The following is a 26,190-nucleotide window of genomic DNA, read 5'->3' as shown; positions in this document are numbered from 1 at the left end:
CAAACAAGTTGGCCACTGTTGACAGGATTTTAACAGCCCAGAAAAATCTGTTTTGATCACCAGTACTCTGATCTGTTGGGGAAATCCCAGGGGTATGGTAATCCTCCCTTCTTTTTCAGTATTTTATAGGTGAGGCCCAAGTGTGGGGATTACAGAGGCCTGTCTGTTTACTGAGGGGAATTGGACTCTGTACGCTTCCTTGTTTCCCTTCAGGATTTCAACGATGAATTCTCAGATCTGGATGGAGTGGTTCGACAAAGAAGGCAAGACATGGAAGGATACAGCAGCTCTGGTTCTCAGACTCCTGAATCTGAGAACTCTCGAGGTCTGAGAAATTTCTGTATGTTACCTAAAGTATAAGGCTCCACCAGATATCCTCATCTCACCCCTATAAAACAAAACAAAACCAACAAAAACCACCTTGTCAATCAGGAAGGGACTAATTAACAATTAAAATTTGATAAGAGACTCTGGAGAAAGGGTCGTTTGAAAGTTTCAGGGAAAATAATTGTCTGCTTGGTTAAAAAAAAATTTCTCTTTATACACATTTAATAAATCTCTTAAATTGACATCATATTAGGGCAGTTCAAAGAGAAATACACAAAATGTTTTGTTTTGTTTTACCTCTTCTTTCAATCATATTATTCACTGTTCTAGCTGAATGGGCCCAGTGAGTTAGTGGGCTAAGGACAGACTATCCTTGTATCATTTTCTTACTTCTTAAGCATTGAATTTCAATACCTAACCGCTGAACCAACTTGTGAGAAGATCCATTTATATTCTCAGCCATTATGCATGTTGTGAGATTAATTTGCTTTGTGGTTGATGGTGTGTTTTTAAATGCATTGGGAAGGAAACTTAGCCAGCCCCATTTTGGCTTGATAGATTTCCATGTGACAGAATCCCAGACAGTTCTGAACGTCTCCAAGGGAGAAACAAAACCAACCCGGGCAGATGCCCATGTGAATAGAGTGCCTGAAGGAAAAGCCAAGATTCTCCCTGTACATGGTAAGGAACAGAATGTCTTGGGTAAGGGAGTGTGGTAGTCATCAGCTTGTAACTTTTCAAGGACCCCCATATGTCAGGGGCCCCTGGGTGGCTCACTTAAGCATCCCACTCTTGGTTTTGGCTCAGGACATGATCTCAGCGTCCTGGGATCAATCCCTGCATTGCCCTCCCTGCTCTGTGGGGAGTCGGCTTCTCCCTCTCCCTCTGCCCCTCCCTCTCACTCAATAAATAAAATCTTCAATAAAAAATAAAGGGCACTCATATTTCAGTTTATGACTGCCTTTCATATTCCCACCCCTCCTTTCCTACTGTAGGTCTTTGTTCTGTGCATATTAATTCATGTACTTATTCAACAAACATTATCCAGTTCTGTGCTTTATTGTGAGGAATACAGAGGTGACTAGTCTTCCTGGAGGTCCCTTCATTATTTTTAGTATCTTGAGAATGTTACTCAAAAACTGGTGATAAAACTCAAATTATTGCTTACTTAGTTTAAGTATCCTAATAGCTGTTAACCAATTATACTGATATGAGAGCAAGAACAGACACCTGGAAGGCTTCAATGTTTTCTTCAATGTCTATTATCCTGGAATAATTACCTCTTTCAAGTACCTCTTCCCTGAAGGGATTTTGCTGGATGAAGGAGGTGTGTTGTAGTTTTAAAACTGTTTTTTCTTCTCCCAACAGGTCAGTCAGAAACCACTGGAGTCCTACACAAATTCAAGTCTCAGACATGTATGACTCTCCACCATATTCTTATATTTTACGCAATTGTGTAAGTAGATGAATTTACTTTGAGTGACTTAAAATCATTCATTTCTCTAAAAGAATAATCTAACAGTTCCAAGAGTCATTATAAATCTCAGTTGTCTCTCATGTGACCCACATCTTTCCTTTGACAATTTTGTCTCCTATTCCAACATTTTGTTTTCCTTAGGCTTAGGTTACATTTTCCTATTTATTCCCTTATTTAAATAAATGAAAGGAAGGAAGACCGAATTGGGCCAATTCTAGCAGAGGACTACGTTATGAGTGGATACTGTTAGTAAGAAAACTGTTCTGTGAATGATGAAGCATCTTTGGCCTTACTATTTATCTTCTCATCTATCCCATGTTCTCTGGACAGAGGCCAAAACAACTTCAAAATACCATCATCCCTTTTACTCTGAAAACTCTAGCATAACTTTAAGACCTTTCCTCCTCAGCTTCCAGCCTTTAACCAATTGTTTTTCTGAAAATAGGCTGACCCAGTTCTAGGTTCTCCTTACTACCAGGGAGGATGTGCCCAGTTTGGTTTCCAGATAAAGAAGGGAACTTGTGAGTCACCAGAGAACAAGACTGGGCACTCACTGGCCAGGGCCTCCTAGTAAGGGACACAGCACCCCATGGGAGGAGCACAGGCTTGGTAATCCACCCTGGGCATAGCCTTGAGAGACCCTAGTAGAATGGCCATTGTTTATAAATCGAGGAACCTGGACCAGAAGATTTTAAATCCCGTTTTCACTCTCAAGTTTTGTGACAAGACATCAGCCTATTGAGAAAAAAAGACCTTTTTCAAGTCTCTCTGGCAAATTAATTTTGGAGAATATCTTGCCTTAAAGATACAACACTGGCCCTGAGTTGATAGTTTCATGAGTGTCAGTTCATGAACCTATTAAGAATTTCTCTTTTATCCCTTTCCAGTGTCTGTGCACTAATCATCTCGACCTTCTACATGAGATACAGAATTAATACTCTGGAGGAGAGGCTGGGGTCACTAACCTCCATCGTGGACACTCATCATCAGGAGTAAGACGATTCCCTCCTATGCTGTCATCTGCTTGCTCCTGAGACTAGTCTAATGTTGGGCGCTTACCATCCTTCTTAGCAAATGTGAACTGAGGTTACATTCCATAGGAGACATTTTGTTAAGTGCATCCAGGGGGGATAAAGGGGTTGGTGGGAGGATCCTAGAAGTGAATGCCTGGACTCCGAACTGTTCTTGCTAGAGTGTTGCCAGATTATCAAGAAACACGCCTGATTTTACATTATCTTGTTCTGGTAGCCTAAGACTCAGCTTGACCTTGGCCCACTTAGTAATATATACCAGTTTATCTTACTAAAAGGACAGTGAGTGAAGACACTAATAGGAAAGAAGCAATTCAATTCAAATAACTCAGCTCATTTATCACATATTAACTCTTTATATTAACTCATATATTCACAAAATTCTTGACTACTTTTTTTTTTTTTTTTTTTAAGATTTTTATTTATTTATTTGACAGACAGAGACCACAAGTAGGCTGGGAGGCAGGCAGAGAGAGAGGAGGAAGCAGGCTCCCTGTTGAGCAGAGAGCCCTATGCGGGGCTCGATCCCAGGACTCTGGGATCATGACCTGAGCTGAAGGCAGAGGCTTTAACCCACTGAGCCACCCAGGCGTCCCTCTTGACTACTTTTAAGATCTCTGTGACTAGTAATTAGCTGAATACATCTGTGAAGATTTTCCATCTCACCCACTCAGAGCTCTTTCCTTGAAATCCATATACATAAGGATTTTAATCCATTACCAAAAAGTGAAATAAATTACTCCATGTTAGAAAGCATACTTGTAACCCAAATTTCTTTTTCTTTCTTTCTTTCTTTCTTTCTTTCTTTCTTTCTTTCTCTCTTTCTTTCTTTCTTTTTTTAAACTGTTGGGTTTTTCTTTTTTAGTTTAAGTAATCTCTACACCCAACGTCGGGCTCAAACTCATGACCCAGAGATCAAGAGTCACGAGCTGGGGCGCCTGGGTGGCTCAGTGGGTTAAGCCTCTGCCTTCGGCTCAGGTCATGATCCCAGGGTCCTGGGATCAAGCCCCGCGTCGGGCTCTCTGCTCTGCGGGGAGCCTGCTTCCTCCTCTCTCTCTGCCTGCCTCTCTGCCTACTTGTGATTTCTCTCTATCAAAAAAATAAATAAAATCTTTAAAAAAAAAAAAAAAAAAAAGAAAGAGTCACGAGCTCTTCTGAGCCAGCCAGGTGCCCAACTCAGGTTCTACAAGTAGAGATACTCATTTACAGAGTTTATACCATGTGCTAGAGACTCTATTAAAATAGATACATATGGGGCGCTTGGGAGGCTTAGTTGGTTAAGCGGCTGCCCTCAGCTCAGGTACTGAGATCAAGTCCCACATTGGGTTCCCTGTTCAGCAGAGAGCCTGCTACTCTCTCTCCCTCTGCCTGTCACTCTGCTTACTTGTGCTCTCTCTCTGTCAAATAAATAAATAAAATCTTTAAAAAAAAAAAAAGAAAGAAAGAAAGAAATATATATACGTGCAATTCTAATTTTATGTTCACCATAGCCTTTTTTAAAAGATTTTATTTATTTGACAGACAGCACCATAGCCTTTTAAGACAACTTTTATTCCCATTTTACAGATGAGGAAAACTAAGACCCAGAGAAATAATTTACTGTCATACAGTTTATAATCAAATCAGGTCTCAGATGCAAGTCAGTATGACTACACGGAGGACAGGCTTTCCCATCTACCAGTGGCTTGGTTGTGAGGGACAGCCTAGGAACTGGATTAGGCTGTATAGAGTGTGCTTCAGAATCATCTGGATGGCTTGTTAAAACAGACTGCAGGGCCCCTCCCCAGAGTTTCTGATGCACTAGAATGGAGGGCCCAAGAATTTGCATTTCTGTCAAGTTCCTAGGTGATGCTGATGGTGCTGGCATGGGTCTGTACTTGGAGAATTATTAGATTATGCCATTCTAGGGCCTCTTTATGCTCAAACAATGACCTAAAGTCTCATTCTGTGGCTTACATGTCTGCTGGCATACAGGTTCTTTCTGAACCATAACATATACTTTTGAGCCAATACAGTGGAAACATAAAGAACAGTCTAGAATAGATTTATACCCTGCCCTTACTTTCTCCCTTCTTGTTCAAAATGCTGACATACTTAGGCCACAGCAATATAGTGTGCCCTCCTAGTTCACTATCATATACAGGGTTGGCTTTTTTAACAAAAATGTACCTTATGTCTGATTATCTTTTCGTTAACTTGGTGATGATGAGGGGGAGACTCCCACTAACAAGAACAAAGGGAATATTCATTCCACTATTTACTCAACACAGGGCACCTGGGTGGCTTAGTCATTAGGAGTCTGCCTTTTGCTCAGGTCATGAGCCCAGGGTCCTGGAATTGAGACCTACATTGGACTCCCTGCTCAGTGGGGAATCTGCTAATCCCTCTTCCTCTGCCTGCTGCTGTCCCTACTTGTGTGTGCTCTCTCTCTCTCAAATAAATAAAGATTTTTTATGTATTTATTTGATAGAGGAGGAGCACAAGAGTAGGGAGGGTCAGAGGGAGACGCAGACTCCCCTGAGCAAAGAGCCTAATGCAGGACTTGATCCCAGGACCTGGGATCATGACCTGGGCCGAAGGCAGACACTTAACCAACTGAGCCAGCCAGTTGCCCATAAATAAAATCTTAAAAAAAAAAAAGAACAACAACCCAGGAAGAAGTAGTGTAAAGAATCATCATTTAAAGGAAAAATCACAAAGATTAGGACATGGGGCCAGGAACACGCATGATGGGAAGAATATGTTCATAAAGTGATTTATAAGACCTGAGCCTAATCTTCCTTTCACCAAGGTGATCCAGCCAGGCTGCCCCATAGCTAGATCCACACTTGTAAGCGGGTCAGTTAGTGGTCGCAGAATCCATACCTTTTACTGGCTTTGTTGGTGCATCAGTAGCCTGTATGCTGTCAGAATTTCGTGTTGATCCATCAGTTCCCTTCTCTCTAGACACTGACAGATTCCCATTCGGCTTCCTGTCTGGGATCTAAGATTTTGATGGTGCGGCTCAGGGATACAGAAAGCTGTTTGTTTTTAGTACTAGTATACAGAGAAACATCTAATTCCTTTCTTAATGTTTAGATGATCCTCAGTCATTCACCAAGTACCTGTGTTAAATAATTAGACCCATCACTGCCATCTAAAACCTTAATGGCTAAATAAATTACAGCCAAGAAATATGGAGAAGCTAGAGACCATGGTTCTTAACCTTAACATGAAAATCTGCTTCAAAGGCTTTAGACCACTTCTCCAGGAAAATGTACACACAGCGCTCAATTTCCTGCAGTTTCAGCTGGTATGGGACCCCACTGAGCCCTGGGGAAGAGCCCATGCCGTAAATACTTGAAATGGCACACGATGAATCCACGTTCTGTTGTTAAGACAAGGCTAGCTCCATGGGCATGGCAAATCCCAAGCTAGAAAAAGTCTCACACTTGAGCAGCAATTTGACTAAAATTCCTTTGTAAATGGTCTCTCCTCCAAAAGTAAGTCTATGACTGAGAAGAGCAGTAATTCTTGCTCATTTCTGGTCTGGTGGGGACAACAAGGATATTCGAGGTGAGCAAGAGGTCTAAGAAGCCATGTGCTTGAGCGGAATTGCCTGATTTTTTTGGTTCGGAAGCCAAGGTACAACACGGCCACTTCCACAAAAACAGGTTAAGAGTTGTCCAGCCTTTCCGATGTTAACAAGTGAAATGCTCATGCCTGGCAACTGTAACCCAGTTTTCTGTACAGATAAATTTTAAATGTGTTCATTCCACTTCCTTTGCCACCGCTGCACATAATCATTTTTCTCTTTGTTCTTACAGACAGACAGCACCATCCGGCCTGGGGTCACAAGTACAATTAAATGTGGAGGTCCTCTGCCAAGAGCTGACGGCTAACATAATGAAATTAGAAAAGGTGACTCACATATTTCCTGGGCTGGGGCGAGAGCTGTGGTGTCTGCTGATGGCCAGACAGCACGGGTCACGCACGCAAACACCTGCAGGGGGTAGCAAGCAGCCTCCGTGAGCAGAGCCAACCAGGGGATGTCACTGTAAATGGGAAAGAGTATTTTTTTTTATTTCCACCCAGAAACCGATTTCAGTCTCGCTCTCCTTGTGGGTATGTCTTTGGCTTTTCTTCCTTAGAAAGATTTCTCTCTACCACAAGGGCCCAACGGCCAGTGACCACTGACACAGGGCTCAGTGGAAGGGACGCAGTAGGAAGTGTCCTCACCACAGAGTGTGGCCCAGCTCCACCCATGCTGATTGTTGCCATCCATGAAATACTGTGTTCAATCTGTTAGAACCCCTGCCTGATGGATGTCACTGTCCTGTCTGGCAGACAAAGAGTCCAAGTTCCGAGTAACTCGCTCAGAGACGCACAGAAAAAGTTGGCGGATCTGGAATGTGAACCAGGTCTGATTCCACAGTTGTGTTTGCTGCTCCTCACAGGCCAACCTGAGGCCTTGCCAGTAAACCACTGATGTACCTTTACCCTCTAGAAGTTTCTAACCGTAGGGCAGTTTTTGAACAGATCTGTCCTAAAACCTGTGTCATTCTTCAAAGCCAGGAGGAGGGCGGACAGGAAGATTGGCACAGGAGAACCGGCCCAGAATTAAACCTAACTAACATTTCTTCACCTCTCCTTCCGGTATGTCCCTCTCGTCCATCTGGTGGTTTGTTTCTGCCCTAAACCTTAAGGAAGGGTTTCAGGTACAGGGGTTCAGTTTAGACTGTTACCACAAATGCCCAGCGTAGCGCTCCCTAACAGTGCAGTCATGTTTACCTGGTAAGAAATGTGAAATACAAATGAGCCAAATGATGTTAGTTTTGCTAGACTAAATGGTGGTTAGCACTCAGTTACTGAAGGATTGAGAGCCAAGGAGTTTCCAAAGTTCTGCTTGAAACCAAAGGATGACCTAGAATTCCTACTGAATCTATGGACAAACTTGGAAACTTTTCCTCTTCTTAATCCAAAATCATCCTAGAGAAAGTCGGGTGTAGCCACCCAAAGAGTTTTCTTTTCTAAAATGTGAGTTGCTGAGAGTTGAAGAGATGTTTTTTATAAGTGTCCTGCCATGCTTACAGACATCGGGTTTCCACGCTGGCCTGGAGAACAGGTTGGTCATCATTCTCCATCCAGTTGCTCACACTGGTACGCAAGGGCATTTTGGGGCCAGAAGCACCCAAATTCCTGCCCATCCCCTTTTGCACTCCCTCCCGCTCTGGTGCCAGGTCCAGCTAGGGCACCCCACGCTGTAATGAGGGACAGAACCTATCCACAGGGGCAGACAGATGGCTGCGTCTCCTGCCTTCCGCCTCAACTTCTTCTAGAGCCCAGCTCCTCGGCTCAGAGGCCTGCACTCCCACCAGAAACCTTGGTCCCGAAGCAGCAGTAGTAAAATAAGTGGGGTTAGGGCCCCAGTGCTGATGTGGAAGTTCTAAAAGTTGTAAGTTGCCCACACGGCTCAAAGGACTCTGGGCATGAACAGTCCTGCTCTGGCTCACGGGTCCACCCCGCTCTGTAGAGGTCGTCCACAGCGGGGGGCGCAGACTTGAGGTGCACTCACAGCTGCCCCCCCCCAGCTTTTACTTCCAGGTTTCTCTCTTTGGAGGTGTGTTTTAGATATTTTGGTTATCAGGACTTTATGTCCTCTCTGTTTCTTCCTTCGCACACCTGCTTTTCTGTTTACCTCTGGTCCTGTGGAGTAGGTAGGAAAGACAGGACAGAATAACAGGGTGGGGACGAAGGCAATGCCTTTTACAGGTCATGAGATAAATAAGTAAACTTATTGTCTGAGAGCCGCAAATGGCATTCATGGCGGAGCAGAAGCAGCAGACCTCTGTTTTCACCCTTCGTCTGCCACTGAGAATGTGGCTGATCTCCCAGTTCCGTGTGTGAAACCTGTGTGTGGTGGCGGAGGGCAGTGAGGGGAGCACCTGTGAAGTTCCCGGCACAGACGTCCTAGATGCTTTGCTCCTCACCAACCCTGGGTGCCTGCAGGACATCACAGACTGGTCTATAGAAATAGATAGGGGCACCTGGGTGGCTCAATGGGTTAAAGCCTCTGCCTTTGGCTCGGGTCATGATCTCAGGGTCCTGGGATCGAGCCCCGAATCGGGCTCTCTGCTCAGTGGGGAGCCTGCTTCCTCCCCTCTCTCTCTCTGCCTACTTGTGATCTCTGTCAAATAAATAAATTTAAAAAAAAAAGAAATAGATATTATCTGGGGCGCCTGGGTGGCTCAGTCAGTGGAGCATCTGACTCTTGTTTTCAGCTCAGGTCATGATCTCAAGGAGGCTTGATGGAGCCCCGTATCCGGCTCAGTGGGGAGTCTGCTTGAGTTTCTCTCTCCCTCTCCCCCTCTCCCACCTTGTGCTTGTACTCACTCTCTCCAAAAAAAAAAAAAAAAAAAAAATTTATATATATATATATGTATATATACATATATATATATATATATTCCATTTTATACACACACACACATATGTGTGTGTGTATCTTTTCTTTTCTTCCATGGGGTTCCCCACTCCCATCCCCATATTGCTTGTTGAGAATTCCTTGCTCAGAATTCTTGAAAGTTCACTTACTCAGCAAATATCTACTGAGCATGTTTCTAATGCCCAACACTGTCCTGTGGTCTCGAGATCTAAAGATATGTCACAGACCTGGGCCTGTGAAACTCAGTCTTCTGGGAAATGGGTAATATCTCGTAGGAGTGTTCAACTTTGATGGTTTGAGTCAGACACCACAGGACACACATGCTCCATTAGTCTCAGTTTCCCATTATCTGTATTTAGGTCACACTTGGTGCTATGAAGGCTTTTTGTTCTTTTCCTTCCATCTGATTTCTTTTGGTCTCTCCTAACATTTGCATCTTTGTGCCACTCTTCGTTTTTAGCCCCCCCCCTTTTTTTTTCATCTTAAAGTGGATTATCAACAGTTTATTTCCATTAAGCAGCATTTGCCTGATCTCAACTGAATGTGGGGGCCGCTTTTTATTCAATGTAGAATAGATTAATCTCAGACATTATCCAGATCATGGCAAATGGGCTCTTGGTAGAAGCCATTCTATTTAGGAACAGGAACTTCTCTCTTGTTATCTCCAGATACAAAACAACCTCCAGAAGCTGCTTGAGAATGGTGACTGACAGACTGGGTCAACCGTTCAGGCCGACATGATACCTCGCTCACGCGTCCCTTTGGAGAAGGTGCTCCCTGAGGCATTTTGGTGGAGCGCTCCCTGCTGGCCAGAGGAGCTGGCGGACCTACATCCCCAGCCATGTTTGCACTTGGAGGTCTCCAGCTCAGGAAGGGGGGAAGGGGGAATAATTCTGGTTCCTGTGCAATAAACATTGACCCTGTCTAAGGGAGTTTTCAGTGCTGCTGCCCGAACAAAACAGACCCATGTCTGGAGGTCTCTGGAAGGGCCTGGTGGACACTCTTGGGTGATTTTGGTGCCACGGTTCTCGTGACTGTATCAGCAAACACACTCCACTCTGTGCCTTTTTAGTCCTTTCTGTGCTCCTTTTCTCTCCTTTACACCCCTCTGAACCAGCCTTCAAACGAAGGGAGAGATCATGTGCCAAAAACCTGATACGGTCCTTTCAAGAATGAGCCCTGGTTCTCCAAAACAGATTTGCCTCAAAGAACACCAGCATTTTTTTTTCTTTTCCGCCCTTCTGCTGTTCTGTTCTGCTTTAAATCATCCTGCGTATCTTCTCAATTCAGTACGGACAAGAATATCACAAAGCAGATTAAAAGTACCCGTTTGCGTTGTGCTTTGTTCCTGTAACTAATACTTAATTGGACTGATCATCACCCGGCCCAGATCAAGAATCTATGACCACATGCAACTAAAGTACTAAATTAAACTTACTCAAAACCAAAACTAATCTTTAAACCAAAAAGTACAATATGATTTGATACTGGATGAAAAACCCTGAAGTTTTAAGTTTATAGGTGGATGATGTTAGTTTTGAAACAGGCTGCCTACATGGAATGCTGAAACCCCTCCCAGCGTGACAAATGAATGCTTCTCTCTCTTGCTGACCAGAAGTAACTGGTGGTTTCCTAACTTCTATTTACCATATGGGTTGGCTGGTTTTTATTAATAATTATTTAGGTACCATAAGATCTGTAATATAAATGATATTCTGTTTCTATTGGCAATGCATTTTATAATCATTTCTATGAAATGTACTTTGTTTAATCAGATAAGCTAATAAATGAATTGGTTACTTTATATTTGTTAGCCTGTTGGACAAGAACTGTGCCTGGTGCACCCACCCCCCCCCCCGGCTTTTAATAAATACTCATTGGCTAAAATGCCCTGCTAACACTGTGTTCTGTCAGTTTGTAAACTCATTTAACTAAGACAACGTGGCCTTTTTAACTGCCTCTCCCCTCCTCTCTACTGCTTCCAACTCACCCATACTTTTCTCTTCCCAAGTATCCATTTCAAAACTTAAAAATAATTTAAATTCTGGGGTGGCAGAGATACAGGGGAAAGAAAATGAGCTTTTAAATCATAAAAATAATGCTTTATTCTTGGGTTTATGTTTTATAAGTTGTGTGACCTGGAGATCTTTGGCCATTTTCCCGTTTTATGTATGTGACTAAAAGTACCAACAAAAAGTGTCACTGAGAGGATCAAATGTGATGATATCTCTAGAGCCCATCAGTGTCATGCCAATAGTATACTCTCATAACAAGGGCCATATTCATTATTTTTCAAAATGTTCTCATGTCTGACATTCCAGTTTCATAAAAGTTCTAAGTCAGTATAGTCCAAACCCATTAGGAATTCAAGAATGGGTAAATTACCTACACCTATACAGAGAAATTTTACAGTGTATGAAAAGCCTTGTATACCCAATATATTAAATACCCAATGTATTAAAAGGTTTAAATTTCACAGTAAAGAAAACAAAACTGAAAGGCAACCTTCAGAATAGAAGATATTTGCAAATAACACATCCAATAAATAGTACCTAAAAAATATAAAGAACTTATACCCCCCAAAAGAAGACATCCAGATAGCCAACAGACACATGAAAAGGTGTTCAACATCACTGACCGTCAGGGAAATGCAAAGAAAAGTACAATGAGCCGTCACCTCACAACTGTCAGAATGGCTAAAATAAGAAACAAGAAACAACAGGTGTTGGTGAGGAAGTGGAGGAAAAAGAACCCTCCTGCACTGTTGGTGGGAATGCAAACTGGTGCAGTCACTCTGGAAAACAGTATGGCGCTCCTCAGAAAGTTAAAAATACAACTACCCTATGATTCAGGAATCACACTACTACATATTTACCCACAGTGGATACAAAACCACTTATTTCAAAGGGATACATGCACTCCTGTTTGTAGCAACATTATTTACAATAGCCAAATTATGGCAGCATCCCAAGTGCCCATTGAAAGATGAAGAAGTGATAGATACAGAGAGACAGTGATATATGAGAGAATAATACATATATATCACTGTGTGTATACATAACAATGGAATATTATTCGGCCATAAAGAAGAATGAAATCTTGCCATTTGCAATCACATGGATGGAGCTAAGTGAAATAAGTCTGTCAGAGAAACAAAACCACATGATTTCACTCATATAAGGAATTTAAGAAATAAAAGAACACAGGGAAAAAATAAAACAGAGACACCAAGAAAAAGACTCAGCCCCTGAGAACAAACTGATGACTACCGGAGGGGAGGTAGGTGGGGGGGGTGGGTGACATAGGTGATGAGGATTACAGACTACACTTACCAAAAAAAAATTAAAGGTCTGAATTTCAGGAATTGGTAATATCTCTAGGAATTTATCCTGAAGCAATAGGCAGAGATCTAATCTAAGACTTATACGCAAGAATATTCTTTGAGAAATTATGACTGCAAAATATTACAGATTTTAAGCATTCAGTGGCAGAACAATTAAATCATAGAACTATGGAGAACTGTCAAAGCATTGTCTAAGAATGGCATCAAATACACCATTAAAAAGTGAGGCACAAAACTATATGGTATGATCATAATTTCTGAAGAAATTCCTACATATATGTCTATACACATATATATGTACATACGGAAGGACACACACACTGACATTGCCTATCTTCTCCAAATTTGGTACAATGAGCAGTTACTACCTTTTTTTAATCAGAGAAGTTGATCAGAAACATTAGATGGCTCTCAGGAGAGAATGAGATCTTATTATTGTGCCCACCCTGCCCAATAACATGGCCCCTAGTTCTGTACCATGAGTGCCTTCTTTAGTTGTTCCAACATCCACTACAGTTTTTTCCCAAAGAGAGAGAAAACACATCATTATTTTTAAATAGAGTGACTTTTTGCTCTGGGTATGCTGTTATTTGTTTTGTTTTGTTTTTGCTTTGCTTTTGTTTTGTTTTCTTTTTCGTTAGTAGCTCCTAAATCTAAATCTGCTACAGATGGATCTGAATGATGATGTCCACATGCCTGTCCACTATGCAGGTCATAGGCCTGCTTATTAAATCCAAGGAAGCATGGGGGAGCAAACATCTGGGATTTTTCAGCCTCTACCACCGAGATTAAAAATGTAGGGAATTCTATGGGGTGCCAGGCTCAGTGGGTTACACTCTGCCTTCGGCTCAGATCATGATCCTAGGGTCCTGGGATCGAGCCCCGCCTTGGGCTCTCTGCTTGGCGGGGAGCCTGCTTCCTCCTTTCTCTCTGCCTGCCTCTCTGCCTAGTTGTGATCTCTGTCTGTCAAATAAATAAATAAAATCTTTTAAAAAAGAAATGTAGGGAATTCTAAAGTAGAAAAGAGTTCCAGACGTTGAGTGGTCCCAATAACAGCAAATGTCCACCATATACCTTGCGTTTTAAAACTTTAGCATTACCTTTCAGAAAAAAACAACAACTTAAAAAGAGATTAACTGGTTGTATTTCTACTTCTGTGCATCCTAATATTTTCATGTGTGATGAAATATATACTATTTGGATGAGCGGAAACCAGCAACTTCACATAAACTAAAAATTCAATTATTATTGATCTCTCAAGCTTTGTGAATACTTAAGATACTTTACTATGTAGACTCTACAACACTCCAAGGCATTTCCCAGGTATTCATTTATGCAATTCTTTGAAAACATCACAGATGTATTTTCCTTTAAGATTTTATTTTTAGGGGCGCCTGGGTGGCTCGGTAGGTTAAAGCCTCTGCCTTCGGCTCGGGTCATGGTCCCAGGGTCCTGGGATCAAGCCCCACATCGGGCTCTCTGCTCAGCGGGGAGCCTGCTTCCTCCTCTCTCTCTCTCTTCCTGCCTCTCTGCCTACTTGTGATCTCTGTCTATCAAATAAATAAATAAAATCTTTAAAAAAAAAAAAAAGATTTTATTTTTAGGGGCGCCTGGGTGGCTCAGTGGGTTAGAGCCTCTGCCTTCTGCTTGGGTCATGATCCCGGGGTCCCGGAATCGAGCCCCGCATCGGGCTCTCTGCTCAACAGAGAGCCTGCTTCCTCCTCTCTCTCTGCCTGCCTCTCTGCCTAGTTGTGATCTCTGTCAAATAAATAAAATCTTTTTAAAAAAAAAAAAGGATTTTATTTTTTATTTTTAAATAATCTACACCCAAAGTGGGGCTCAGACTCACAACCCTGAGATCAAGAGCCCCACGCTCCTCCGCCTAAGCCAGCCAGGCACATTTGTTTTTTTGTCTTCCACAACTCATCCTAATTCATAAAATCATGGCATCAGACTGAAAATGTTCCCACTGAAGTGTGAATTTTCTCTTTCATGGTTTTATGTGTCTTAATAGTGAAATTCAAGTGATGCTCTCCTTGTTTGTTTCTGGTGACCTGAAGGTCATGGACACTAACATTATAGATAGCTCAGGTAATTTTACTCTCAAGCATTATTTTTTTTAAGATTTTATTTTTAGGTAAAAATACACCCATTGTGGGGCTTGAACTCACAGCCCTAAGATCAAGAGTTACATACTCCACTGACTGAGCCAGTGAGGCACACCTCAAGCATTTTTTTAAGTCAAAATTCTATACCCTGGTAATAGTTATGCTATCATTTGGGATCCATAGCCTGATCATCTCACAAAGGAGCCCAGTTGTATAATGTTCTTTTTAATGCCTCTTTTAAACCTATCCCTATTAATAATGTTAATATTAGCAGTTTTTAACTAAACTAAAAAATTAGGGATATTAAATGAAGCATCTCTGACCACTGAGTTTCTACCATCCTTTGTGTTTTCCAAATGCTAAGCCTTACCAAAGCAATCTGTAGATGTAATGCAATCCCCATCAAAATTCCAATGCCATTTTTCACAGAAATAGAACAGCTTGGAACAGCATGCAAATAACATTTGCATGGAATCACAAAAAAACATATAGCCAAAGCATCCTGAGAAAGAACAAAGATGGAAGCATCATGCTCCCTGATTTCAAACTGTATTATGAAACTATAGTAATCAACACAGTATGCTATTGGGATAAAAACAGACATATGGATGAACGGAAAAGAACAGAGTCCAGAAATAAACCCATGCATATATGGCCAGTAATTTATGACAAAGGAGCCAAAAATTTATCATGAAAAAAACAGTGTTTTCAATAAAGTATTGGAAAAACAGGACAGCCACATGCAAAAGAATGGAAATGGACCTCTATCTTACTCTGTACACAAAATTCAACTCAAAATTGATTAAAGACTTGAACATAGAACCTGAAACCATAAAATTTCTAGAAGAAAACATAGGCAGTGTGCTTCTTGACACTGGTCGTGGCAATGACTTTTAAGATCTGACATCAGAAACAAATACCATAAAAGAAAAAAATAAACAAGTGGGACTCCATCAAACTAAAAAGCTCTCCACAGCAAAGGAAACCATCAAGAAAATGAAAAGGCAACTTATTGAATAAGAGAAAATATTTGCAAATCATATATCTGAGAAGCGAATAACATTTAATACATAAACTCACACAACTGAATAGCAAAACAACCAACATGATTAAAAGATGGGCTGAGGGGCGCCTGGGTGGCTCAGCAGGTTAAACCCTCTGCCTTCAGCTCAGGTCATGATCCCAGGGTCTTGGGCTCGAGCCCCGCGTCAGGCTCTCTGCTCAGCGGGGAGCCTGCTTCCCTCCTCTCTCCCTACCTGCCTCTCTGTCTACTTGTGATCTCTCTCTCTCTCTGTCAAAGAAATTAATTTAAAAAAAAAAGATGGGCTGAAGGACTGAACAGACATTTTTCTAAAGACATACAGATAACCAACAGGTGTGTGAAAAGATTCTCAGTATCACTAACCATCAGGTAAGTTAAATCAGTATCACCATGAGATATCATCTTTACCTGTTAGAATGGCTATTATCAAAAGAACAAGACATGGTAAATGCTGGGTAGGACATAGAAAAGTGGGAGCCCTCTTACACTGGTGGTGACAATGTAAACTGGTGCAACCGCTATAGAAAACATATGAAGGGTCCTCAAAAAATTAAACAGAGAGCTACCATAGGATCCAGTAACTCCACTGCTGTATATTTATCCAGTAAAACCTAAAAACACAAACTCAAAAATATATACATGCTCCCATGTTAATGGGACATTGTAGCATTAATCCTAACAGCCAAAATATGGAAACAAACTAGGTGTATAGAAGAATATACACTTGAATGGATAAAGAAAATGCAGTGTATATATACAATGAAATATAATATGACATTAAATATCTATTATTCCATTAAATATGTGTATTATTCCATTAAAAAAAATGCAATCTTGAGAGTTCCACTCCAAGAAGGCAGTGTAGGAACACCCTATATATCTGAGAAGGGAATATCACCTTCACCGTGGATACACCAAATCTGTATCTGTTTGTATAGATCAGTTTCTCTTGAAGACCTAAGTGCTAACTCAGCAGCTTCCACACACCAAAACATGGAGAAACCACACAGAGAATGCTGAGAGCTGGGGACACGGGTGCAAAGGGAACTGACCCTTGATGATGCAAACTGCGGTGAGGAGGGATAGTGGTGGGGGGACCCAGAGCAGATTCATCGACCTTGGGGGACAGAGAAAAAAAAAAAAAAGCACAGTTTCTAAGAGCAACATGAAAGATCCAGCCCTAGGGCCCGACCCAACAGCAGGGGAGCGGCTGGAATTCTCTGTGGGTTGAAGGGGCTGGTGCACACCACAATTTATGTTTCATCTCTACCCTGACGGCATGGACAGGAGCAGAGTATGGGCACCAGAGTCGGCCTGCTGCCTCACTGAGCCCCTTGCTCAATCCATACCAGCCTCAGCGTGGAACACTACAGGACACCTGGTCAGTGCTCACCATAGCTCCAGCCTTTCCACCAAGGTGACACAGGTGCAAAGCACCTCAGAAGACTCCAGGCCCACACCACTTTGGCTCCAAACAACTCGCAGGGGGCATGGAGCACCCCAGAATATCCTGGCTTTTTACGCAGTTCAACTTCAGCTGGCCTCCCGGATGCCCTCAACAGAGCCTGGAACTAACTCAGCCCAAACACACTTCAGTTTGGGCTGTCCTTCCAGGGTGCCCTCCAAGCGGAGAGCCTCAGGACCCCACAGTTGGCACCCACTTCAGCTTAAGCTATCCTGCAGAGATGCCCTCTGCGCAGAGAGCCCTGGAACTTCCCCAGCTCATGCACACATCAGCTCTAGCCATCCCACCAGGGCAGCCCTAGTACAAAATGTCCTCGGACTCTCAGTCCATACCAGTCACAGTTCTAGGCAGCCAACCACAGTTAGTGGGCACACACAGTCTCCACAGGGGATGATCATACACAAGGTCATTCCTTCAAGTTTTGGAGAAGTAGTTGTTCCACCTAATTCACAGACACAAAGAAATTCAAAACAAATGACGAGAGAGGGGTGCCTGGGTGGCTCAGTGGGTTAAGCCTCTGCCTTCGGCTCAGGTCATGATCCCAGGGTCCTGGGATCAAGCCCCGCATCAGGCTCTCTGCTTGGCCAGGAGCCTGCTTCCCTTCCCCTCTCTCTGCCTACTTGTGATCTCTGTCAAATAAATAAATAAAATTTTTTTAAAAAAATGACGAGAGAGAGGAATGTGCTCCAAATGAAAGTACAAGGCAAAACCTCAGAAAAAGAACTAAATGAAACACAGAAAACCAGTCTATGTGATAAACAGTTCAAAGTTATGGTTATAAAGATCCTCCCCAGATGAGAGAGAAAAGTGGATGAACCCAGTGAGAATCGCAACAAACACAAAATACAACAAGGAACCAGTCAGAATTGAAGAATACAACAAGTAATATGAAAATACACTAGCGGGAATCGACTGTAGATTAGAGGATACAGAAGAGATCAGCAAATGGAAGACAGGGTGAGGGCAAGCATCCAAGATGAAAAGCGAAAGGAAAAAAAGAATTTCTTTTTTTAAATGACAGGTTATGGGTTATCTTGGATAACATCCATATCTTGGATATTTAGGAACAAACATTTGCAGTACAGAGATCCACAAGGAGAAGAGAGAGATAAGTGGGGCAGAAAACTTACTTGTTTTTTCAAGTAACAAACAACAGCTAACAACTTCCCTAACCAGGGAAAGTAAACGGACATCCAGGTTCAGGATACACAAGGAATTCCAAACAAGTTGAACCCAAGGACATCCACACCAAAACATATAATTATTAAAACGCCAAAGAGGGGCTCCTGAGTCAGTTAAGCATCCGACTCTCCATCTCAGCTTAGGTTAATGATCTCAGGATCATGGGATCAAGCCCTGCATCAGGCTCCATGTTCACAGGGAATCTGCCTGAGATTGTCTCTCTTTCCCTCTTCCTTTGCCCCTCCCTCCTCTCTAAAACAAATAAATAAATCTTCAAAATAAAATAAAATGTCAAAGATGGAAGATAAAAAGAATTATAAAAGCAGCAAAAGAGAAGCAACTATTTATGTACAGGGAAAACCCTATAAGTCTGTCAGCTGATGTTGCAGAAGAAACTTGAGGTATCAGAAGAGAGTGGCATGATACATTCAAGGTGCTGAAAGGAAAAAATCTACAACCAAAAATATTCTACCTGGCAAGATTTTCACTGGAATGAGAAATACTGCGTTTCCCAGAAAAGAGAAGTGAAAGGAGCTCATCACCAGTAAATTGGCCTTGTAAAAATGTTAAAGGAACTTGTTTAAGTGGAAAGGAAAAGACCATGTTTAGAAGAAAATTATGAAAGGAAAAAATTTCACGAGTAAAAGCAAACACACTATTAAAGTAATAGACCAATCACTTATAAAGCTAGTATGGTGGTTAAAAGACAAAAGTAGTAAAATCAAATACATCTAAAAAAAAAAAGATACTTGAGGGGATTCACAAAATAAAAGATGAAATATGAGGAGGGGAGAATAAATGAAGTTCTTTCAGAATATGTCTGGGGGCACCTGGGTGGGTCAGTCGGTTGTGTCCAACTCTTGACTTCAGCTCAGGTCATAATCTCAGGGTCGTGAGACTGAACCCCATGTTGTAGATTGAGCGCCACGTGAGTGGAGCCTCCTTAAGATTGTCTCTCTCTCTCTCTCTCTCCCTCTACCCCTCCCCACTCATGTACCTGTCTCATTAAAAAGAGAGGAAAAAAATGTGGGTCTTAAGTGACCATCAACTTAATATAGACTTCTATATACTTGAGATGTTATATATGAACTTCATGGTAACCACAAACCAAAGACCTATTACAGACTCACACACACACAAAAAAAAAAAGAAAAAGAAAAAGAAAGCCAAGAATAACACAACAGAAAGTTGATCACAAGGAAAGAGAGTAAGAAAAAAAAGAAATAGAGGACTACAAAAGCAACCAGAAAACATTTAACAAAATGGCCATAATACCTATGAATAATTACTTTAAATGTAAGTGGTCTATGTGCTCCAATCAAAAGACTTCAGGTGTTGAAATGGACAAGAAAACAAGACCCATCTACATGCTGTCTATAAGAAATTCACTTCAGACCTAAAGACACACACACACACTGGAAATGAAGGGATGGAAGAAAATATTCCATGGAAATGGAGGAAGAAAAAAGTTTAGATAGCAAAACTTATAGCAGATGAGACAGATTTTAAAACAAATGTTGTAATAAAAGACAAAGAAGGACATTACAGAATGATAAAAGGATCATTCTAACAAGAGGATATAACAATTATAAATATCTATACAGCCAACATTAAAGAACTTAAATATATAGAGCAAATAGTAACAGACATAAAGGGAGACACTGACAGTAATACAATAATAGAAGAGACTTTAACTTCCTCCTTACCTCAACGGATAGATCACCCAGGAAGAAGATCAGTAAGGAAACAGTGTCTCTGACCAACACATTAGACCAGATAAACTTACCAGATATAAACAGGACATTCCTTCCCAAACCAACAGAATATACATTCTTTTCAAGTGTATATAGAACATTCTCCAGGAGAAATCACATGCTAGGCCACAAAACAGTCTCAATAAATTTAATGAGACTGAAATCATATTAGGCATTTGATTCTGACCACAACATTATGAAACTAGAAATCAGTTACAAGAAAAATTGAAAACTGGAAAAAAAAACCCACAAACACATGGAGGCTAAATAACATCCTGTTAAGTGACTAATGAATCAATAAAGAAATTAAAGAGGAGGGGCGCCTGGGTGGCTCAGTCGGTTAAGCATCTGCCTTCCATTCAGGTCATGATTCCAGGGTACTGAGATTGAGCCCCACATTGTGCTCTCTGCTCAGCAAAGAGTCTGCTTCTCCCTCTCCCTCCACCTCTTCCCCCTGCTCATGCTCTAGAGCTCTCTCTCAAATAAATAAGTAAAATCTTAAAAATAAATTAAAGGGACAATAAAATATATGGACAGAAATGAAAACACTATGGTCCAAAATCTTGGGGCCACAGCTAAAGCAGTTCTAAGAGGGTAACTTACAGCAACAGAAGCCTTTCTCAAGAAACAAAAAAAAAGTCTCAACTAATCTGGCCATACACGTAAAGCAATCAGAAAAGGAAGAACAAAAAAAGCAGCAAGTTAGTAGAAGAAAGGAAAAAATATAGAGCAGAAATAAATGACACAGGGACTAAAAAAAAAACAATAGAAAAAATCAATGAAACCAAGAGCTAGTTCTTTGAAAACTACTGCAAAAAATTATATGCCAGTAAACTGGACAACCTAGAAGACATAGATCAGTTCCTAGAAACATACCATCTTTTAAAACTGAACCTGGAAGAAACAGAAAATCTGAACAGACCAATTGATCATAATAAAATCAAATCAGTAATCAAAAAACTCCCAACAAAGTAAAGTCCAGGACCAGATGGATTCATAGGTGAGTTCTACCAAACACTTAAAGAAGAGTTAACAGCATTGTCAAACTATTTCAAAATATAGAAGAGGAAGGAAAGCTTTCAAAAACATTATAAGAAGCCACCGTTATCTTCATACTAAATCCAGACAAAGTCACTACAAAAACAGAAAACTAGAGCCAAAATTCCTGATGACCACAGATTCAAAAATCTTCAACAAAATACTAGCAAACTGCATAAAACAATACATTAGAAGTATCTTTCACACACAATCAAGTGGGATTTATTCTGGCAATGTAAGGATAGTTCACGATCTGTAAATCAATCAATAGGATATGCCACATTAACAAAAGGAAGAATAAAAATCATATGATCACCTCAACATATGCAGAAAAAGCTTTTTTTTTAAAGATTTATTTATTTATTTGACAGAGATCACAAGCAGGCAGAAAGGCAGACAGAGAGAGAGAGGGAAGCAGGCTCCCTGCTGAGCAGAGAGCCCCATGCAGGACTTGATCCCAGGACCCTGAGATCATGACCTGAGCCGAAGGCAGCAGCTTAACCCACTGAGCCACCCAGACGCCCCAAAAAAAGCTTTTGACAAAAATCTGACTTCATGATAAAAAAAAAAAAAAACTCTCAAAAAATTGGGTTTTGAGGAAACACTCCTCAACATAATAAAGGCCATATTATGAAAAACCCACAGCTAATATCATATTCAGTGATGAAAAACTGAGAGCTTTTCTCCTAAGGTCAGGAATAAGACAAGGATGTACACTTTGTCACTTCTACTCGACATAGTACTGGAAGTCTAAACCATGACAACCAGACAAGATAAAGAAATAAAAGGCATCCAAACTGGTAAGGAAGAAGTAAAATTGTCACTATTCTCAGGTGACATGACACTACACATAGAAAACCCTAAAAAATCCACCCAAAAAACTGCTGAAAGTAAATTTAGTAACGTTGCAGAGTATAAAATCAATATACAGAAATCTGTTGTATTTCTATACACTAAAAATGAAGTAGCAGAAAGAAAAATTAACATAACAATTACATTTAAAATTACACCAACAAGCCTAAAATACCTGGGAATAAACTTAAACGCATAGGTGAAAGACCTGTACTCTGAAAATTATAAAACACTGATGAAAGAAATTAAAGACAACACAAATAAATGGAAAGATACCCCATGCTCATGGACTGGAAGAATTAATACTGTTAAAATGTGAATACTGCACAAAGCTATCTACATATTCAAGCCAATCCCTATCAAAATACCAACAGCATTCTTCTCAGAACTAGAACAATCCTGAAATTTGTATCGAACTACTAAAGAACCCCTACATATAACAAATCAATCTTGAGAAAGAACAACAAAACTGGAGGTATCACAATTCCAAACTTCAAGATTATTATAATACTATAATCATCAAAACAGTATGGCACAGGAATAAAAACAGACACACAGAGCAATGGAACAGAATAGAGAGCCCAGAAATAAACATACACTTACACAGTCAATTAACCTACAACTAAGGTGGCCAGAATGTACAATGGGGAAAAGACGGTCTCTTCAGTAAATGGTGCTGGGAAAACTGGATGGCTACATGTGAAAGAATAAAACTAGACCACTTTCTAACACCATACACAAAAATAAACTCAAAATAGATTAAAAACTTAAATGTGAGACTTGAAAACATAAAATTCCTAGAAGAAAATAAGAGTCAATAACCTCTTTGGCACTGATCTTAACAACATGTTTCTAGCTAATGGCTCCTCAGACGAAGGAAACAAAAGCAAAAACAAGCTATTGGGACTACATCAACATAAAAAGCATTTGCACAGTGAAGGAAACCAACACCAAACAGAAAGGCATCCTACCGAATGGAAAAAGTTATTTGCAAATGACATAGTGGATAAAGGGTTGATATCCAAAATATATAAGGAACTTATATGACTCAACACCAAAAACTCCCACATAACCTGGTTTAAAATGAGCAAGGACCTGGGACACCTGGGAGGTTCAGTTGGTCAAGGGACTGCCTTCAGATCAGATCATAGTCCCAGGGTCCTGGGATCGAGCCCCACATTGGGCTCCTTGCTCTGCAGCGAGTCTGCTTCTCCCTCTGCCTGCTGCTCCCCCTGCTTGTGCTCTTTCTCTCTCTCTCTCTGACAAATAAATAATTTAAAAAAAAAATGAGCAAGGACCCAAACGGACATTTTTCTAAAGAAGACATCCACAAAAAGGGGTCATTTGACACCTGTCAGAATGGCTACTACCAAAACCACAAGAGACAACATGTGTTGGTGAGGACATGGAGGAAAGGGAGCCCTCATGCACTGTTGCTGGGAACATAAATTGGTACAGTCCCTGTGGAACAGTATGGAGGTTCCTTAATTTTTTTTAATTACTGAGTATTTACAAAGAATACTAAAACACTATTGTGAAAGGATACCTGCACCCCTATGTTTACTGCAGCATTATTTACAATAGCCAAGCTGGGGAAGTGACCCAAGGGAATCGCTGATGGAGGAATGGATAAAAAACATGGCTGGCACTTTGGAAAACAGTGTGGAGATTCCTTAAGAAATTAAAAATAGAGCTTCCCTATGACCCTGCAATTGCACTACTGGGTATTTACCCCAAAGACACAGATGTAGTGCAAAGAAGGGCCATCTGTACCCCAATGTCCATAGCAATAATAGCCATAGTCGCCAAACTGTGGAAGGAACCAAGATGCCCTTCAACAGACGAATGGATAAAGAAGATGTGGTCCATGTACACTATGGAGTATTATGCCTCCATCAGAAAGGATGAATACCCAACTTTTGTAGCAACATGGACGGGGCTGGAAGAGATTATGCTGAGTGAAATAAGTCAAGCAGAGAGAGTCAATCATCAGGTTTTACTTACTTGTGGAGCATAAGGAATAACATGGAGGACATTAGGAGATGGAGAAGAGAAGTGAGTTGAGGGAAATCAGAGGGGGAGACAAACCATCAGAGACTGTGGACTCTGAGAAACAGAGGGTTTTTGGGGGGGATGGTTTGGGAGGGCCTGGTGGTGGGTATTATGGAGGGCACGTATTGCATGGAGCACTGGGTGTGGTGCATAAACAATGAATTCTGGAACACTGAAAAGAAATTAAATAAATAAAATTATTAAAATAGGGGAAAAAATGAAAAGAAAAGAAAATGGCTGGACCTAGAGGGTATTATGCTAAATGAAGTACATCAGAGAAAGACAAATACTATGATTTGATTTAAATGTGAAATCTAAAAAACAAACTAAATGCACAAAAGCAGCAGAAAGAAACCCACAGGACAAACTGGTGGTTGCCAAAGAGGAGAGGTGTGGGGAGATGAGCAAAAAAAGGTGAAGGGAGGGGTGGGAAGTACAGACTCTAGTTATGGAATGCGCAAGGGAGGGGAGGTACAAGAACAGGGTCTGAAGTCAATGGTATTGTAACACCAGTGTATTGTGACAGACGGCACCTACACCTGTGATGAGCAAAGCCTAATTTACAACCACCTAAATAGCTGTTACAGGCCTAATTCTACCTTCTAGGGAAGTGAATTTCCTCAAAGAACATTTTTCCCCCTCCCAGAATATTTTATTTTATTTTAAAGATTTTATTTATTTATTTGTCAGAGAGAGAGCAAGCGAGCACAGGCACACAGAGTAGTAGGCAGAGGCAGAGGGAGAAGCAGGCTCCCTGCCGAGCAAAGAGCCCAATGTGGGACTCGATTCCAGGACTCTGGGATCATGACCCCGAGCTGAAGGCAGAGGCTTAAACAACTGAGCCACCCAGGCGTCCCTCTCCCAGAACATTTTTTTTTTTAAGATTTTATTTATTTATTCGACAGAGAGAGATCACAAGTCGGCAGAAGGCAGGCAGAGAGAGAGAGGAGGAAGCAGGCTCCCTGCAGAGCAGAGAGCCCGATGCGGGGCTCGATCCCAGCACCCTGGGATCATGACCTGAGCTGAAGGCAGCGGCTTTAACCCACTGAGCCACCCAGGCGCCCCCCAGAACATTTTAAAAAGCAGCAGAGAATGGTTCTATAAAAATGGACAAAAGATTTGAACAGACTTCAGCAAAGAAGATACACAGATGGTGTCAAGTAACACGTGAAAAGATGTACAGCCTCTGTAGTCATTAGGGAAGTGCGAATTAGAGCTGCAACGAGGAACCCAGTACACTGATATTAGAAAGTCTGCGGTTGTAAAGACAGGTCCTATCAGGTGCTGGTGAGGATGCAGAGGAGCTGGCCTTTTCATACACCGCTGGTGGAAATGTCAGATAGCACACTTGGGAACAAGTCTGGCAGTTTCTTAACAAGTTAAGCACATACCTTCTGTATGACCCAGCCATTCCACCGCTGGGTGCTTAGCCGAGAGAATTAAAGTGGCCGTCCCTATGGAGGCTTGTACAGGAAAATTCATAGATGTTCTGTTTGTAGTAAAGAAAAACTAGAAGCAACCCAAGTAGCCATCCACAGGCTGATAAACAGTGAGTGGTGCACACACACACACACACACACACACATTATTCAACAATAAGAAGGAATCAATTATTGAAACATGCAAAAAGTTGATAAATGTTAAACTACTCTGAAAGGAAAAAATAGGCAAAAGAGTACTTACAGAATTGTTCATTTATATAAAATTCTAGAAAATACAAATATGGAGACAACACATCAGTGGTTGCTTGGGAATGGGTTGTAGAGGGGGGCACGACAGAGGAGTTGCAAAGGAATTACTTTTGGGGGTGATGGCTATGTTTATTATCTTGATTGTGGTGACGGTTTTGCAAGCATGTACTTAGGTCAAAACTTAAATTCTACACTTTAGACATGGATAGTTTACTGGATATAAATTATACCTCAATAATTTGAGGTATAATAATAGGGGTATTAAAAATCAGAAACAAAACAAATTAGCATGCTTTGACGGTGATTCTGGTTAGATAAAACCACACACGTATTCCTTTTGGCCGCTAACAACCATGTTTCTCTCCTGTTTCTACTGCTTTGGAACCACACTCTCACTGGGGTGG

At 41.2% G+C, this 26,190-nt stretch overlaps 1 protein-coding gene across 3 annotated transcripts in view; it reads left to right on the top strand.

Moving 5' to 3' along the window:
* Window positions 1-11,153, top strand: part of LOC111148323 (GRAM domain containing 2B) — a 121,370-nt gene extending 110,217 nt beyond the window's left edge. For all 3 annotated transcript variants that reach the window (XM_022504825.1, XM_022504823.1, XM_022504826.1), the window contains exons 9-14: window positions 214-325; window positions 886-1,008; window positions 1,696-1,783; window positions 2,692-2,796; window positions 6,642-6,735; window positions 9,928-11,153. In XM_022504825.1, the coding sequence (XP_022360533.1) occupies window positions 214-325; window positions 886-1,008; window positions 1,696-1,783; window positions 2,692-2,796; window positions 6,642-6,735; window positions 9,928-9,969 (564 nt within the window). In that variant the 3' untranslated portion in view covers window positions 9,970-11,153. The remainder of the gene's footprint in view (window positions 1-213; window positions 326-885; window positions 1,009-1,695; window positions 1,784-2,691; window positions 2,797-6,641; window positions 6,736-9,927) is intronic.
* Window positions 11,154-26,190: the final 15,037 nt, after the last annotated feature.

Source organism: Enhydra lutris, unplaced genomic scaffold (assembly GCF_002288905.1).
Source record: "Enhydra lutris kenyoni isolate GAN:26980312 unplaced genomic scaffold, ASM228890v2 scaffoldscaffold19, whole genome shotgun sequence".
Taxonomy (NCBI): Eukaryota; Metazoa; Chordata; class Mammalia; order Carnivora; family Mustelidae; genus Enhydra; species Enhydra lutris.
Note: the sequence above shows the minus strand (reverse complement) of the source record. Positions and strands in the feature narration are given on the sequence as shown.